Here is a 17,544-nt window from a genome sequence, read left to right as displayed (position 1 = left end):
AGACCAGGCTTACTTTATCTCTACTGAAGGGTAGTTGGCAATAGACCAAAATCCTCCTGGACTCTCCAGTAAAGTATCTGAATAACCCCATCGCTTTGTTCCCCAAGCTAAACACCTTCCCATACACAGGTCTTCACAACTACTGATCATGTCTATGGTCTGCCTTAGATCACAAATCAAATTTGTGGTATTCGTGCTCCATATTGCACTGTATCCAGAGAAACACCTGACCCCTCCATCACCCAAACCTCCCTTCAATGCCTCCAGGCCTGACCTGCGTGCTGCTCTCTGCAGGATCTGGGCCTCTTTCATGCGCTGAAGCTCTGACATGTAGGCCAGGATGCGGGCGTTGCATGTGAGCAGGCTCTTGGCGGCCTCCAGCGCCTGGTCCCTCTGGGAACAGGCCCCCAGCAGTTTGCAGGTTCCCTCCCGCATCCGGATCTCATAGTCAATCTTCTTCTGGATATCACTGTCCTGGAAGTGACATAAGAAGCAAATTAGACACAGCAGGCAGTTTTGGGATATTTTATTTTTTATTTATTCATTTAGCTGATGCTTTCATCCAAAGTGACATGCAAGCTTAGGTTTGTATAACTGCACTTACAATTATTTTCCCATTCATAAGACCAAATCAGGGTAATTGCTGTGATCAAGGGCACTAAGTGGGATAGGGGTTCAAAAACCAGTCCCAGTTCTAGACTTATGTGACACATAAAGCAAAGCAACCATTGGTGATTTGGTGGTACAAATCTCATCTGTCATGTGGGAGACCTAGGTTCGAGTCCCAGCCAGTGCAGGTTCTCAACTTCAGCAGCCTGAGTACTTGTGTAAATGACTGCTAATCAATTACCTGAGTCTGTTACTAGTTGGGGGGGGGGTGGTGCAGTGGATTTGGCCAGGGCCTGCTCTCTAGTGGGTCTGGGGTTTGAGCCCTGTTGGGGGGTGCCCTGTGATGGAATGGCACCCCATCCTGGGTGTGTCCTCTACCCCCATAGCCTTGTGCCCTGTGTTGCTGGGTCAGGCTCTGGTTCGCTGTGGCTTCAGACAATGTGTGTGTGTTACTTGTTGATTTGATTCCCAGGCAATGGAGGCTCTTTATGCAGCTACTCATGTGATGTACATTGGTTTATATGGTGGAAAGAAACAAACTAACTGTACTTAAGAATCATGCATCTGCATCTAACTTCCTCTTCTCTAATGCACACATTGTATTTTCTATGAGATGTACATTGCTTTGGAAAAAAGAATCTGCTACATGAATAAATTTAAATGTAAAGGAATGACATACCTTTAGTTAGTCAGATGCTGAAAGACTGTACTTGTACTTAGATGAGGGGGGCAAAATCTGGGGGGGATGCCCACTCCAGCCCCCCTCTAGCGCCAACTCTTATTATGAGCACAAGCACGTGACAGTGGAAGATGCAGGCTACAGGAAAGTTCTGAGGAAGCTCGGAGGAACCTGCACCTAAGACAACATCTACAGTCCTATAGCTCATCTTCCTGCTGCTGCACAGTGGAACAATATTCAAGGCCTCTGGTAAACAAAAAGAAAGTCCGGAGCCTGACGCCCAAGCGCATTTTTTTCTAGTATGCCCAAAATACATGGCTGTCACATCTTAGGTCTCCAACTCGGCAAAAAACAACCGTGAACCTAAGATATAATTCAAACGGGTGGTTTCTCTGGGTCACTTGATTATACATAAGCATAGCTGTTAGCGCAACCCTTTTCAAGAATGCGTACAAGAATTTAACCGAGAATGAGCAACAGAAGCCCGTTTGGTCCATGAGGTTCAGTGACACAACTTTATAATAATATGGGCCATGTGCAAAAAAGGCTGAACTGGCTCAGACATCAGATACATTCTAAGTACAACCCTGCAGAACTCTCGCACCACGGCTCCCCCTGGTGGTCAATGGGAAAATAACTGCAAAACTATTCATAGCACTTTTTCCCTTTGAGCTGATTAGAGGGAGACCAGTTTGATATAAATCACACACACACACACACACACACACAGTCTGAGACCGCCTGTCCCAAGCGGGGTCGCGGCAAGCCGGAGCCTAACCCGACAACACAGGGCGCAAGGCTGGAGGGGGAGGGGACACACCCAGGATGGGATGCTAGTCTGCCGCAAGGCACCCCAAGCAGGACTCGAGCCCCAGACCCGCCAGAGAGTGGGACTCCGCCAAGCCCGCTGTGCCACTGCACCCCCAGTTGATTCAAAGATTAATGCATGCAAAATCACAGCCGCTTTGCCAATCTCATGCTGACGGCCGTACGGCGCTGATTTCACTCGTGACAAATGTAACCTCCTTACTCAGGATTCGTTCCTGAAGACGTCAGCCACCAGAACGCTTGCACATCATTTTCCCAAATGTTGGGAATGCGCCCTTGTAAAGCACAGCATCATAATACAGTACAGCGTCACGTACGGCTTGTAAACAGTTACAGAAAAGCCCAAGAAGGCAAGGTGAAGTCGGCACACATCAGCACACCAATGCACCGAAACACACACACTGGCGCAAACAAACACACAGCTGGGTCTCTAATTAGCAAGCCACAAAAATGTGCCATGTCGTTACACTAGTAGTCTCACAGGGACAGTTTGGCCACAACGGTTATAATCCCGAAAGCAAGCAGAACACCCATCAGCACACTGCGATAAAAACACGACCCAAAGACACTCCGGCGCACTTTCAAAATAACCAGCGTAGAACGCAGTTCCACATCTCCCACAGCCGGAAACAGGGTATTTACACTGCCCCGGGAAGCTGAAGAGAAAGGACCTTCCTGCAGGTTACTGGCGGTTGACGCACCTTCACATTGTTCTGGAATAGAGGGTATGTCTGCGATCGTTCGTTATCACACGCTGCGCAGCGCCGGATCCATTTCAGAAGCGGGCCAAATGTTTTATGTCGATTTAAAGAGCTCCTTTTCAGGTCGCACAGCAGTCAAAGTGCATCTTTTATCTGCGAACAACGGAGCCCCGAGGTCGTGGGTGAGTCTCGGTTGGCACGGGGCACTGCTGCGTTTGACTGCGACTTCATACAGCGTGCGTGCCTCCGGACCCCCTCCGCCAGCTGTTCCCACACAAAGGCGCTGAGTGTTTCCCAGCCTGCTCTGTGGCACGATGGGGGTGGCCAGCGGGCGCTGCAGAATGTAGGCTGAGCCCCCCAGAGTGTGCGCTCTGCAGCGGACACATGATTATGCCTCTCTTGGGATGTTGCCCCAACACACACACACTGAGATGGGCGCAGGGGTGGTGGCACTAAGTGGCCCTTTAATACCAGGTATGAGGACAATGTGTAGAAAACAGTCCCAAGAGTAACCAGATCCAGTGCAATGAAGTTCGGCGAACTGATTTAGCAGGGCAGCCTTTCGGAACCAGAGCACCCCGGATCGCACCCTAGGTGTGAGTTTGTAAACGGGAGCCGCAATTATTGTTTTCCTTCATTTGCCGGACGGCCGCTGCTAATGAACTGCACTCAAGTCAGCCATCTGGTAACAAAGTGCACACTTCATAGCAAACACACTGATTTTTGGGCAGGAAAGCTTTTTTTTTTAACGCCAGAAGAATTTGCTAAGGCCTTGTAACAAAGTCCGTCCATTGTCAAGAGCCAGGGTCCAACGCAGGGTGTCAGAGCCTATCCTGGAGGCAGAGGGAGAGAGGAAAGGTACACGCTGGACAGGACATCATGTGAAGTGCATGTCTTTGGGGCACCCAGAGAAAACCCGCGTGAACATAGAAAGAACATGCAAATTCCACACGGGAACGGGGATGGAACCTGTGTCGGAATGCACGCGGTAGATGCTGCGAGGCAGCAGCCCTGTAACTGAGCTCTGATTCTGAAAGTGTGAATGCTCTCTTGACTCCCAAGGAGGTGGAGTAGCCCACGTCCAACTGAGCCCACGAGCCAAACTGGTCCCACGCCCATTCAGAACCGCGCTGCCCCAAAACCAGTTCAAGTCAGTTATTCGAACCTTAGGAAGAGCAGCACCAGCAGCGATCGCAAGCCGGATTTGGTGCGCCCCAGTTTCGACCCACTGAGTAGTGTACTAGTTTCTCTTGACCCAGCCAGTTATTAATACTTTGAGGATATTAAAGGCACTGACTAGAGGAGTCCTGCCAGCCGGCCAGGCCTGGGACCGGGAACACACATCTTCTCGGTGTGGCCCGTACATCTAGCTATCCAAGCACAAAGTAACAGATACAGCGGAACACGCCGGAGTCTATGCCAAAAGTGAATCTTTCCATTATCCAACGTTCTCTTTCTGTCTTCACCGTGAATCATTTCGTAACATTTCTGATCACTAGTAGGTAGGTAATCTGTGCCAGAAAAATGACTGGGTGTTCAGTGAAAAAATGCTGGCGTTAATGCTCATCTTGATTAAAGGCACAGAAGACAGTATACCAAGCTATAATACAACATTAATATACCGACCAATGTCGACGACCACTGGTCCCGAGTGGGGTCGCGGTGAGCCGGAGCCTTACCCAGCAACATGGGGCGCAGGGCCGAAGGGGGAGGGGACACACCCAGGACGAGACGTCAGTCTGTCGCAAGGCACCCCAAGCAGGGCTCGAACCCCAGACCCGCCCCACAGCAGGCACTGGCCAAACCCTGTCATGCCACCACGCCCCCCCCATTAATATACCGTCATTATAATACTCTTTGGAAAAAGCTGAACAAACTGCATGGGAGAATAATGGGGTTGCAGGGGCTGAGAAAACAGAGCCTTTCCCGACCAATTCCATGACGACTGATCAAAAATGATGAAGGGTCAAGACCGACCTACATACCTGTGCACTAGATAACTGTCAAATTTTCTATGCTTGTTAACTCGTCCTATAAAAAGTACGAAGCAGGAACTCTTTTGCATTTGTGTGTCTCTAAACAACGCTTTCAAGAGACAGACAGAGCGACATGGCTATGGAATAAATACTCCCGACTACTGAACGCTGTTCAGGATGACTAACGGTGTTAAGTGTACGGTGAGACCCGCGCTTCTTCCGTCGGGATTTAGCACTCTTTTTTCACCGTGACATGAGAAATACCGTTTATTGCCACTGAGCACCGAATGACTGGAACCGATGACTAATTCATCTCATGCACCTATTCAAACCCTCGGAAAGAAATACAGTGGTAGAGGATTTCAGAGTTACCCCTGCGGCACATCACAGGGTCCGATGCTTCCAACAATAGCAGGGTGCTTAAAAGTTTCAGAACGAAACAAGGTCCTCTTCCCCTCCCACAGGAAAATTTTCCAGGAATACGTCATTGACACAGAAATGTTATTTCTCTCCTCTCATCTCTCCTATACCTCTGAGCTAACGTCTCTAATCTCAACCTTTCCAGATAAAATAAGTGGAAATCCCTGTGAGGGCAGTATGTCTATTATATGCAGGACTGCAGAAAACTCTGAAAAATGGATCAAGGATCCTCATGTTGCCAACGCTGTTTCATGAATATAGCTTTGTTCCCATGCCAAAGAAAAATAAACCCTGCGAAAAAGAAAAAGTTTGGCCATCGTAGGTTATTCGTTCATTCATCATTTATTATCTATAGGCACATGTCCGCAGCAGGGTGGTGGAGGCGCGGAGACTATCCTAGAAGCATAAGGAGCGAGTTAGGGTCCATCACAGGGCAATCACACAGACTTCAGTCACAAAAGTCACCAACTGGCCTAAAACATGTGTTTTTGGACTATTGGAGGAAACCAGAGCACCCCGACGAAACCCACGAAAACATGGGGAGAACATACCGACTCCACACTGATCGAGCCCCATTCAAAGCCACATTAGAACCCATGGCCCAGGAGTTGTGACCCACCGCACCATCTTGCCATCCAGCTGTATGTTATGCGAATTATGAACCTCTGGTTCTTCCGAAAACTGCACTATCCCTGTTTTGGTGCCTCCCTGGTATCTGCGACCCGCAACGCTACGTCATGCGTAACACCAAACGGCAGCAATCTCTGCTGCAGTCCTGCTCGGAACTCATTTACATTCTGGACATGCGTAGGCAGCTAACCTGCGCTCGTCCCTTAGGTACTCGCTCTCCCACTCAGTCCGCCCTACACGCAAGCCTGTGCTGTGGGCACATAATGCGATCATATCGCCCACAGAGAAGACACACACATTCCCTACCATGCACCTTCATGAGCTCAGCTCTATCTCAACTTCAGAACTGAGAATTCTGGCTCAAAAATACTTTTCTCAAGTATTTTATAGCCTCCAACATCGCCTTCATTTCAGCATTATTATGCAATTTTAATGGCAGTCATTGAGTTTTCGACTCTAGGACTCTGTGAAAAGACAAGAACAAGCAGTATGCTGTGATAAAACGCTTAGTTTTATAATAAATAAATAAATAAATAAAATAAATAAAATTACCCCCATTAATTATTACGGCAGGAAACCAAGCAAAACAATGTCTCCAATACTGCAGTACAATAAAATGCATTAAAGATTTTTACATATTGGATCAACGTCAGTCACTCATGTAATTTTGCCTGTATTAATACCGACTGACTCAAGGCACACAGCGATCCTTTCCAGTGTGAAGAAATGAGCGTAAGTTAATTTTCATTAAAGTATCTCATCATTCGGTTGGCTTTTAGTCAAAATGTTATTAGAGGCATTGTTTTGTGGATGTTCAAACATTCTCCACTGTTTCTGTGCAGTTGCTATGGATACAGCATTCCAGAAATATGCATGCTGCAGAGCATTGGATGAGAATATTAAATTAACTGAAAGTGGTATAATAATGATTTATAGTACTGCTAATAAAGAACAGCATTCTCTTACTCCTTATGCTTTAAATCATTTACCAGCAGTTAGTCCTGTGGTTGGTAACGACATATAGCCAATTAAATCAGTGATCCATGGAAGAGCTAATGCAGATGTTAGGCACTTGGAATTACAACCTGGAGGTTGTTGGTTTGAGCCCCACAACCCTTGTGACTGCTACAGGGTACTTGTGCAAGGTTGTTACTATAAAATTCTCCACTGAAATACCCAGCTGTGTAAATGAGTCAGATATTGACTAATGACTGGGATAAAAGTGTCTGCCAAAGAACAAATCAAAATATGCTGATTACTCACAATTTAAAGTGTCATAATTTCGAACACAGCAATTTTTATCATTTGGTAGTGTTAGTAACTGGACAGTTAGGACATTTTCTAAATAGTCTCTAAATCTGTCACATTCAAATGAATGGTTTCTTAAGAAGCCTACTATTAGAGTCGTTGCTTTTGTCATACAACAATACGGTAACAAAGGGTGATGGTGGATACAGGTGCAGAGCTTATTTATAGTGAAAGGTGACACATAAACTAAGATAATGATGAGGGAATACAAAGGCTGGAAAAAACAACGGTAGTTGTGAGGCTAACTCCCAGCAGCCAGCAGCATAGTAACTGGAGCTGCTATCTCTGAACTTGAAACACCCACATTTCATTCCCTGCTCCAGCTGTGGTACCCTAACCCTAGTTAAGTTACCTTACTGTATAAATGGGTCATTCGTAGTAAGCAACTCTATGTTGTGTGCTGCTTTGAAGAAACGCATCGATTAAACGAATAAATATCAGCATAAGGGGGTCACACGAGACCCGGTTAGCAAGTGTACACTGAGCATAATTGCACAAAGGTAGAGAGGATCGGGGGGGTGCGGTGGCGCAGTGGGTTGGACCGGGTCCTGCTCTCCGGTGGGTATGGGGTTCGAATCCTGCTTGAAGTGCCTTGCGACGGACTGGTGTCCTGTCCTGGGTGTGTCCCCTCCCCCTCCGGCCTTATGCCCTGTGCTGCTGGGTTAGGCTCCGGTCCCCCGCGACCCTGTATGGGACGAGTGGTTCAGGCTGTGTGCGTGTGTGTAGAGAGGATCAGGCCTTATTTTTAAAGACCCCATGACTGCCATCATGGAACTGCAGTGTGCAGAATAGAGTCAAGACTTGGTGGATGAAGGGTCCTGCTTTGTCACTGTGACACACCTTCCAGGGCTCGTGACAGCTCTGCACCTGGAACGTGTCAGGTTTGAATCCCTGCTCCTGCCCTTAAACAAGGTACTAACCCTGAAATAACAGTAAAAATCACCTAGCAGTACCACAGTGAATAATTCTAAGTAGCTTAGTGTAATGTGTCTAACACTGGAAGATGTCAGTTACATAAATAATAATAATAATAATAATAATAATAATAATAAGAGCTATGCTGTATGTTTTTCTTCTCCACAGGCTGATGAACCTCAAAAGCAGGTGCTGTGCTCTGAGCACATGATCAGTTCCCTTTCCCCCCAGGCTAATTTGTACAGTGTGAATAGAGGCCAAACATATCACATGTACAGCTTACAATAAAAGCACATTCACAGCATGGAGGGAACTTTTCAGCTTGCTGGTGTGAGAAACAGCAGCTGGCAAACATCAGAAGTATTACAGGCAAACTGTTGCTCCAGAAACAAAAATAAGACCCCTGTTTCCCGTCACTTTCAGAAAGACGCGGCAATGCACCCCGTCCAGCGGCAACATCCGGAGGAAAATGCAGAGGCTGTGCGACGCAAGCCGCATGACAAAGCCAATCTCTCTAATACTTTTGTGTTTTTATGCTGTTAAGTGGCTTAGCTCTGCAATCCTGCCCTAAAACCCAATTACCGACAAGAATGAATAATGAGCTTGGTTCAAAAAGGGCAAAGGCAGCTTTACTGATTGCAAAAGATGCAGAGCCCTGGCGATGCACCCTCACACACTTGACTGCCCCTTCAGCCCTAAACGCATGTCCCTGCCAAAGCAGCAAGACCAGCCTGCACCCAGGTCCACCTCTTTAGGATTTCTTCAGTATACGGGTAGCATACTGTGTACTGTTTAGAGCTGCAGGCCCCTCTGGACTCCGAAGTAGCAGGTTCGAATCCACCTTCATTTTTAGTACCCTTGAGGAAGGTAACCTATCTTAAAATTGCTCCAGTAAAAATTACCCAGCTGCAAGAGTGGGTAAACAATTGTAGAGTGCTGGAGGAAAAGCATCAGCTGAATGAATGAACGAATGAATGAATGAATGAATGAATATTGTTATCAAAAGTGATGTCAACATCAAACTGTCCGCAAAGCTGGATATTCACCATAAGACAATGTCCTGGACGTCTCCACTGCACACATAGTTGAAGACCCCTGTTTCTTGTTGCCACCCACCCGTCTTTGCTTCGCAGAGTGAATGTGAGCATCGCGACGCACGTCGCTCTCATCATCATCATCATCATGTCACGCGTTAATAACTGAACTGAACTAGTCTAAACCGTTCGCCGGCCGATCGATCGCTGCGCGCGGTGGAGCTGAGACTCGTAAGAGATGCGGGAAAGAGCAGCAGCGGCGGCAGCGGCACTTACTTCCAGCTGTGAGTTGCTCATCATGTTTCCAGCGAGCGACCGCCGAGCGCGAATCAACGACTGTCCGCTGAGCGCGCGCGCGCACGCGCGCGCCACCGTGTCACATCGCGCGCGGGTCACCCCCCGTGATGCGGCACCGCGCGGAGCACTGAGGAGCGAGGCGCGTGCCCGCCCGGTGAGCTCCTTCGAGTGCCTCGACCCCCTTTTCGGCTCGGCTGGAACGATCAGGAGCGAACCGGACCCTGGCACCGGCAGACTGAACCCCCGGGATTGGAAGCCCCGCGAGAGAAGACGCGCTGCCTGCGTTCTTAAAACGCTGTGATTCGTGTCCACTTTTTTTACGTTTCCGTGTAGGTCCGTCTCAGGAAACAGGGTAGAACAGACATGGTAAACGAGCAGCGCGCGCGACGGGAGCAGCGTGTAGCCCGGAGGCTCGGAGCCCCGGAGTCCCGTCGATAACCGCGGTTCTTACTGCGCGGCGCTCTAATTCCCCACCGTGTGCTCCGAACGGCCGTAATAAATAATCCTTCTTCTGTGTGTGTGTGTGTGAGAAAAGCAGCCGCTCAACAATGTGCCCTGTCCCAAATTAGCCCGTTTCCCACTGGTTCTTCCTCACATCTAGGGCAGGACTGGAACAAACTTCGCTGGTCATCCTTGCAGGGAAATTATTAAACTAGTATTAAATAATAAACATAAAAATATCTCATATTGTACGACCGCAAAACAAACACTTGATGGGACACATTCAAAGACCACTACGTTTATAACAGTAGCAAAACATATAATAGTAATAATAATAATAATAATAATAATAATAATAATAATAATAATAGCAGTATGGCAACGGACGTGGGTGTCAGTCACTCAGTCACGCAGCGGCTGTAACACAAACTGCGAAGATGATCCGTCTGACATTCGTTCCACCGAGTGCTGGATTAATATTAGTCCAAATGAAAGACGTCAATACAATCGGTCTGACCAGGGGAGGCCGATGTACAGCAAAGGACTGTACATTTACATTACATTTACAGTTATTCATTTAGCAGATGCTTTCCTCCAAAGTGACGCACGATCCCGCAGAAAAAAAATACAAGGAGCGCATTATTACATGGACAGAAAGAGAGACCAGGCTGGATGCAGACACGTGCTCCTGAACACAGTTACACCTTTATAGAACAATAATATCTATAACGAATGGGCATGGAAAAAGCTTTACTCTGCTGACTTTGTGGCCTTTCTACTGTTCATAGAGGCATACAGACTGCATTGTGTCACATCAATGAAAGTTGGGATGGTGTGAATCATTTAGTACAGTATTTGGGGTGAAAGCAGTGTACAGGGGCTCCTCCAGGTACCTGGTGCCCTCCGTACTGCGCGGGGACCACGAGCGGTGACACAATAAAGGCCTTGAACAAACGCAATCATGCATGAAGCACAGAAATATAAGATCAGTGGACTATTTGACAGATGTAGTGAACCAGGAAGACTCCCCCCCCCCCCCCCAATTACATGATGCAAGGAGAAAGATTGCCTCCATCAAGGTTTATATGAGGAAGAGGAAGCCGGGCCTCCGGCAATGAGGGTATGCTGTGTGGTTTTTATATGATAATAACACACAGCAAGCAATTTGCTGCACTTAGGCAGTACTTGCCAATTAGCCTGTGAGGGCCTGGCTCTGTGTGTGTGTGTGTGTGTGTGTGTGTGTGTGTGTGTGTGTGTGTGTGTGTGTGTGCGCGTGCGCGCACGGTACTGGCAAGGGTCCAAGCTAAAACTGCAGTTTTCATGTCATTCTTCCTAGATGGCTTTTCTGAACGAAGGGAAGCATCGGAAAATTACAGCTTCCCTGCTACGTTTTAATACAGGTGCCCAGATTATAATTCATCGTATTTTTAAACATCCCCTCTCCAAAAGCAACATGATGAACTACGTTGGTGTTATTGCAGCATGGCTGTATTTACCATCTATCATAAGCATGTGTGTGAGTGACAATATTCTATGTGGAAGAACACAGAAATACACATGCGCACACACAACACGCATAAATACGCATGCTGAGATTACACACACACACACACACATTGTCTGAAACCGCTTGTCCCATGCGAGGTCGCAGGGAGCTGGAGCCTAACCCGGCAACACAGGGTGCAAGGCTGGAGGGGGAGAAGACATACCCAGGACGGGACGCCAGTCCATCGCAAGGCACCCCAAGCAGGACTTGAAACCCAGACCCACCAGAGAGCAGGACACAGTCAAACCCACTGTACCACTGCACCCCCCTCCATATTGAGATTAAGAAATAATAACAACGCAATGATGGACTGCGAGAATTTTCATGATCTTTTCCTCACCTGTGGAGCAGTAATAATACTCTGAAACCCTTCTGCTCAGCTCTGCCTTCATTTATGCATACAATACATGGGAGCAGGCAGCACGGTGACGAAGGAGTTACAGTTGTTGCCTCTTGTTTCAATAGTACATCTGCTTTGATGAGATCTTAGTACTATTTGTTTAATTAAAATTAAAAGTACATACCCCAGAGCATGCAAAGCAACTACAAATAATGTTCTCAAAAGCAAATAATTCCAGGAGGTTATTTCTAACGCGTTATTCGCTCCAGCGACGTTGGGTTTCCACCGACAGCTTTACTTTATTCAAGACTTAACCACGTTTTTGTGCCTTTTCACCTGCATACATTACACACATTTCAAGAAATGTTTTCACAAACCTCACAATACTTCTGACATCGCTTAACCCAAATAAAGTTACTGGGGAATGAGCCCATTGTCCTTCCTGGTAGAGCGCAGTAGATAATGGCGTCTCTCCCGATTGTTTTCGCTCAAGCTTCGTTTGTGCTTCACATTAAACGCAGGAAGCGCAGTGTTAATTAACGGCACCTCTTTTCCCACTGTGCTCCAAATTCCTGCGTGCAGTGCGATCGCACACGAGGAAATCCCTTCTTTTGGAGGAAGTGTGCCGCACAGGCAGGAAACAGACTAAATGGTCCTGATCGGAGTGCTGCCCGAGAGCTGAGGTCACGACACTGCAGGCTTGCGGGCTTGATTGTGAATAAACAACACTTAACTACCAGCGTGGGAGACGGCGAACCCGCCGCTGTGCCACGGGAGCACGGAAGGCCCTCGCAATTTATACCGTTGAAAAAGGTCAGGCTGATTTGTAGGTGCGTTCAAATAAACGCGTCTGGTCTCCGCTCAGTGCACGTGCTGCTTTGCGTCACCAGCAGCCAGCATCCGGCACGCGTGTCTGCGAGGGACTGTCCTTGGGCCTGCGCTGCGCGATCACGTCGTAACCTTTACGCTTCAAAGCAAGGGCAAGATTAGAAGCCTGTGCAGGTGACAGCTTTTCCCCGATCTTCTCCGCATGGTTTCTGGGATAAGCACACCTATCGTATTGCACCTCCTTCATGCATGTCTACAAAGAGCCCAATCTCTGGCTGCCATCAGAAAGGACCGCGGCACATATTTTCACAGCTCCTTTGCATCCTTCTGCAGCTCCGTGACACACCCTTTTGGGCACGACCGAATCTTTAAAATCTCGGTTGAAATTAGAGCCAACGCTAGAATTGAAGGAAACAACCCCCCCAGTTAAGGTGCCTTCACTTACAGCAGCTGCTTCTGAATGTAGCATATGCTACTCATTTTATTCAAATATTAAAACCTTAACAGTAAATGATTCTTCTCCAGCTTTTGCAAATATCATCCTTCGCATTCTTCATGGTACAGCTGGTAGGAAAGTGGTTAGAGCTGTTGCTTTTGGACCCGCATGTTGTAGGTTTAAGTCTCACCTCCAGCTGTGGTGCCCTTGAGCAAGGTACTTACGCTGAATTTCTCTAGTAAAACTACCCATCTGAATAAATGGACAAATTATTGTAAGCAGCTTAACATTACAAGGCACTTGGGAGAAAAGCATCAGATAAATGAGGAAATGTAGATCACACACACATTTTCAGAACCGCTCGTCCTATACGGGGTCACGGGGAACCAGAGCCAACCCGGTAACACAGGGCATAAGGCCGGAGGGGGAGGGGACGCCAGTCTGTCGCAAGGCACCCCAAGCGGGACTCAAACCCCAGACCCACCAGAGAGCAGGACTGTGGTCCAACCCACTGCACCACTGCACCCCCAAATGTAGATCATCCAGCCATATTTGTTAATAAGATAAAAACCATGCACAAATCCAAGTTATTAGACTTTTTCCTTTTTTACTTGCAACAACATAACACTACCACTTTATATTTGTTGACCACAATTATGGAAGAACCTGTCAGAATTGACTATATACCAGCTAGCCAACCAACCACTTGTCCCAAACAGGGTCACAGCATGCCAGAGTCTAACCCAGCAACACAGGGCTCCAGGGGGAGGAGACACACCCAGAATGGGACAGCAGTCCACCGCAAGGCACCCCAAGCAGGACTCAAACCCCAGACCCACCACACGGTGGGCACCAGCTAAACCCACCACTCCACCATGCCCCTTTCATCAGCAGCCCCCAATTATTCATTTTTTTTACCAAAACTTTGCAGGTTCCAGTTTCATAGTTCTGAACTCTTAAGAAAAAGTACTTAAACTGAATTGCTTTAACCGATATGCAGCTGCGTAAACTAGTAAAACAGTCACTTACACAGCATGGCTGTAAGAAAGCAGTAAAATGAAGTCAGTCGTTTCCTACAGTTAAACAGACAGCCAGTAGCGAGGCAAACATTTTTATTTCCATAACACATCTTACTTAACTGCCTCAATTCTTTAAAAAGTAAAAATTGTTCTTGACAGAGAACCTTCATTGTTCTCAGCACTGGATGGGTCACCAAGACTTTGAACTGGCTCCGGAATGTATGTTTTACTGTCAGCAGAATAAGCAAACACCTTGATCACCAAAAAATAATCCTACGTGTGTGTTTTTGAGAAGGCTTTGAACTTCAGAGGCACTCCTCCACAGATGCAGGTACTGATGTACCAGTCTGTCCAGTCAGTCGTCATGGGTGTAACTGATGAGCCCACTAAGCATTGTTTCCTTTCAATAAGCATAAGGAGTGATGAGGTCTCTGGTTGTTATTGGAAACGTTTGGTTGCTGTTCGGGGGGTGTGGTGGCGCAGTGGGTTGTACCAGGTCCTGCTCTCTGGTGGGTCTGGGGTATAAGTCCTGCTTGGGGTGCCTTGTGATGGACTGGCGTCCCGTCCTGGGTGTGTCCCCACCCCCTCCAGCCTTCCGCTCTGTGTTGCCGGGTTAGACTCCGGCTGCCCGCGACCCCGTATGGGACAAGCGGTTCAGACAATGTGTGTGAGTGTGTGGTTGCTGTTCTTGGACGACAACAGCTATACTACTGCACCGAACCTCAGTTCAGCTGGATGCTTTACATGGCAGAACAACATGTGAGCACTGCCATCTGGCCATTAGAACACCCCTTCAAATATGCGCTGCTGGCCGCACACGTTCCTTATGCTTTAAGCACCTAAACTGTGGCCCAATTAAGGGCAGACTTACATAACAAGAAAGCAAGAGATATGACTGTGGCAAAAGCACAATTTTTTTTTTTCTAAATCTGTCTTTTCTTTTTATATGCAACCAGACAAGTTCCCTCATTCTGGGGTCTCAGCAGCGATCCGGCGGCGGAAAAAGCAAAGGCATTTCCAAATGAAAAGCCAAGATTCCCACCTCTGCTCAAGCTTCCTGGAGATACAGCATGGCAATTACAGCCACATGTGCACCTCAAGTAAGCAGAGCTGGGTCAGTTCTCCAGCGAACACACGCCCCTCTGCAGTCAGTGCCAAGCCAGAGGCCCGCTCCACACATAAGGACCTCAGTGTTCTGGTCTCCACACGGTCCATGGAGAAATATTGCACCGTCATAACACATTTTAGCAAAGAGCCCTAAGAAGGGTGCGCAGAGCGTTCTTCGTTTTAGCCCATATTCACATATCATGATGTGACTCCTTACCCTGATTTATATGCTGAAAACATCAAAAATTGCTTTATCCACAACAATCCAGTCCTCCGTTTACAAAAATCCAAGTCATTTTCCTGGATATGCATATTTGTAATAATGGGCATGGCCCTTCGCCTTTTGCTTGAGTTTGGCACCGAGGGCGTGAGTTGTGGAGGTGGACCTTGGAGCAGTCGTCACAAACGCTGAGATGTTTCTCCTAACGCCCAGAATCCCTTGTGATATTTTCAAGAGGAAGCAGGCTGAGGCTTAGGAATTTTACTGTCTCCTTGTAAACAAAGTAGCTATTCAGTCCCACGGTCTTATCAGGACATGGAAATAAACAAATATTCCTTTCTCCAACATGCCATGCACCGCACAAAACTGAGTGCTGCGACTAGGCGCTACAAGGGAACCGCATTTGATGGAAAACACATGGACCACACCCTATCAGAACTGATCAGTTAGCTCACACTTACAGCAACACTTTGAATACCAAAAAAAACCAGCGGAGGCAACAATAAGACATGATATTGCGTATGTGGAGATCAACCACTAGCACTCATTTTTAATCCATATATTAGCACACACAGGGAGTAGCTCAGGGGATACGACAACTGTTAATGTCCACCTTGTGTTCTTGGGTGTTACACTTAAGACTGCCAAAAACTGTCAACTGACATAGTGAAACTATAGACTAGGTGCCATCGGTTGCTCACTACGAATAAATCGCTTTCGCTTGGTGTGCATTGCCCATCTTTCCCATCATTTTCCCGCTTGAAGAATACTGCATGTCACTTCTGTAACAATGGTCACGGAGAGGAATATCAGAGAAATCAATGTCTGACTTTACAAGCAGACCTTTGGTTTAGGGCAGTTGCTGACAGCTTCTCAGCGGCCGGCCCGCAATGGGAGGGCATGCCAGAACCCCGGCATCCACCAGCCATGTGACCCCCAACGCCCCCACTTACCCCGGGCATGTGTATTTATAGTAGCATGTCACAGCTCAGCTATGAGTCAGCTGAATGTACCGCTCAGGTTTAAAGATCCTGTCAATCCCTCCTCCTGAAACAGCTGTGCTCCCCCATGACTCACCAGCGATGGTGGGATTCAGGGAGACTGCTGTGTGTTTGGACATGTGTCCCTCTTGTTCTAGTACAGCGTTCATCAGAAGGATACCTTTTCCCTAAATGGTTCTTGTCCCTGTTGCTCTGCAGTTGCACACATGGACACACGTGCTCATACCATCAGAGGTTATGACCGCAAATAGGTCCTGATCAGACTACCTGGATGTACCAGATGGCCAAGTGACTCTGCAGTCCTTGACTGATTAACAATATTGGCGAGACCATGTGCTCCAGCGTGCTAGACAGGCTGGCTTGCTGGTGTCAACCTTACTAGGAGCTCATCTTGGTACCACTACTTGCTGGGAATGGGAACCTTAAATCTCTACGTGACACCAGTTCACCAGGGCTTTCAAGTGTTGGATCGCTCATCATTCACCAGCAGAAACTAAAGAGCCAAGTGGGGTAGTTCAAAGAATATCCTCACTCAGTAGACACACGCTAGATGTATAGTCTGTGATACATCCCAGAATTCGGTGCTGAGATATGTTTGATGTTTGGACCAGATAGCTGAAATTCCACACTTCCAAGATTCAAGAGTTACCTCTGATGTAGCAATTCATGTAAAAACTACAACACCAAGGGGCTTAAATAAATAATGGCAATATATGAGAAACGTAGGGGCACGGTGGCGCAGTGGGTTGGACCGGGTCCTGCTCTCCAGTGGGTCTGGGGTTTGAGTCCCGCTTGGGGTGCCTTGCGACGGACTGGCGTCCTGTCCTGGGTGTGTCCCCTGCCCCTCCAGCCTTATGCCCTGAGTTGCCGGGTTAGGCTCCGGTTCCCCGCGACCCCGTATGGGACAAGCGGTTCAGAAAGTGTGTGTGTCTGAAACCAGAAGACCATAACTTGCTGCCTGCTGGTGCCTTGCTCCTCTGGGGCTGTGGGTACGGATGTGAGTTCAAACCTGACTCAGTCAGTGTGGAATTTGTATGGTCTTCCCGTTTTCACATGGGTTTCCTACAGGTGTCCAAAGACGTGTGTTTCTGGTGAATTTGTAACTCTAAACTGGCTACAGTCTGCAAATTTCTGTTTTGTGGATTGGTATATACTTGCAAGTTGTTTATCCAGCTTTTACAAAGGCACCAGCTAAGTATTAATTAATAA

General features: G+C 47.6%; 1 protein-coding gene across 2 annotated transcripts in view; it reads right to left on the bottom strand.

The window, feature by feature from the left end:
- The window catches only part of LOC108925054 (rhotekin-like), a 61,890-nt gene that overhangs the window by 28,107 nt on the left and 16,239 nt on the right, over positions 1-17,544 (bottom strand). For both annotated transcript variants that reach the window (XM_018736760.2, XM_018736761.2), the window contains exon 2: positions 275-474. In XM_018736760.2, coding sequence (XP_018592276.2) covers positions 275-474 — 200 coding nt within the window. The remainder of the gene's footprint in view (positions 1-274; positions 475-17,544) is intronic.

Source organism: Scleropages formosus, chromosome 6, assembly GCF_900964775.1.
Source record: "Scleropages formosus chromosome 6, fSclFor1.1, whole genome shotgun sequence".
NCBI classification, from domain to species: Eukaryota; Metazoa; Chordata; class Actinopteri; order Osteoglossiformes; family Osteoglossidae; genus Scleropages; species Scleropages formosus.
Note: the sequence above shows the minus strand (reverse complement) of the source record. Positions and strands in the feature narration are given on the sequence as shown.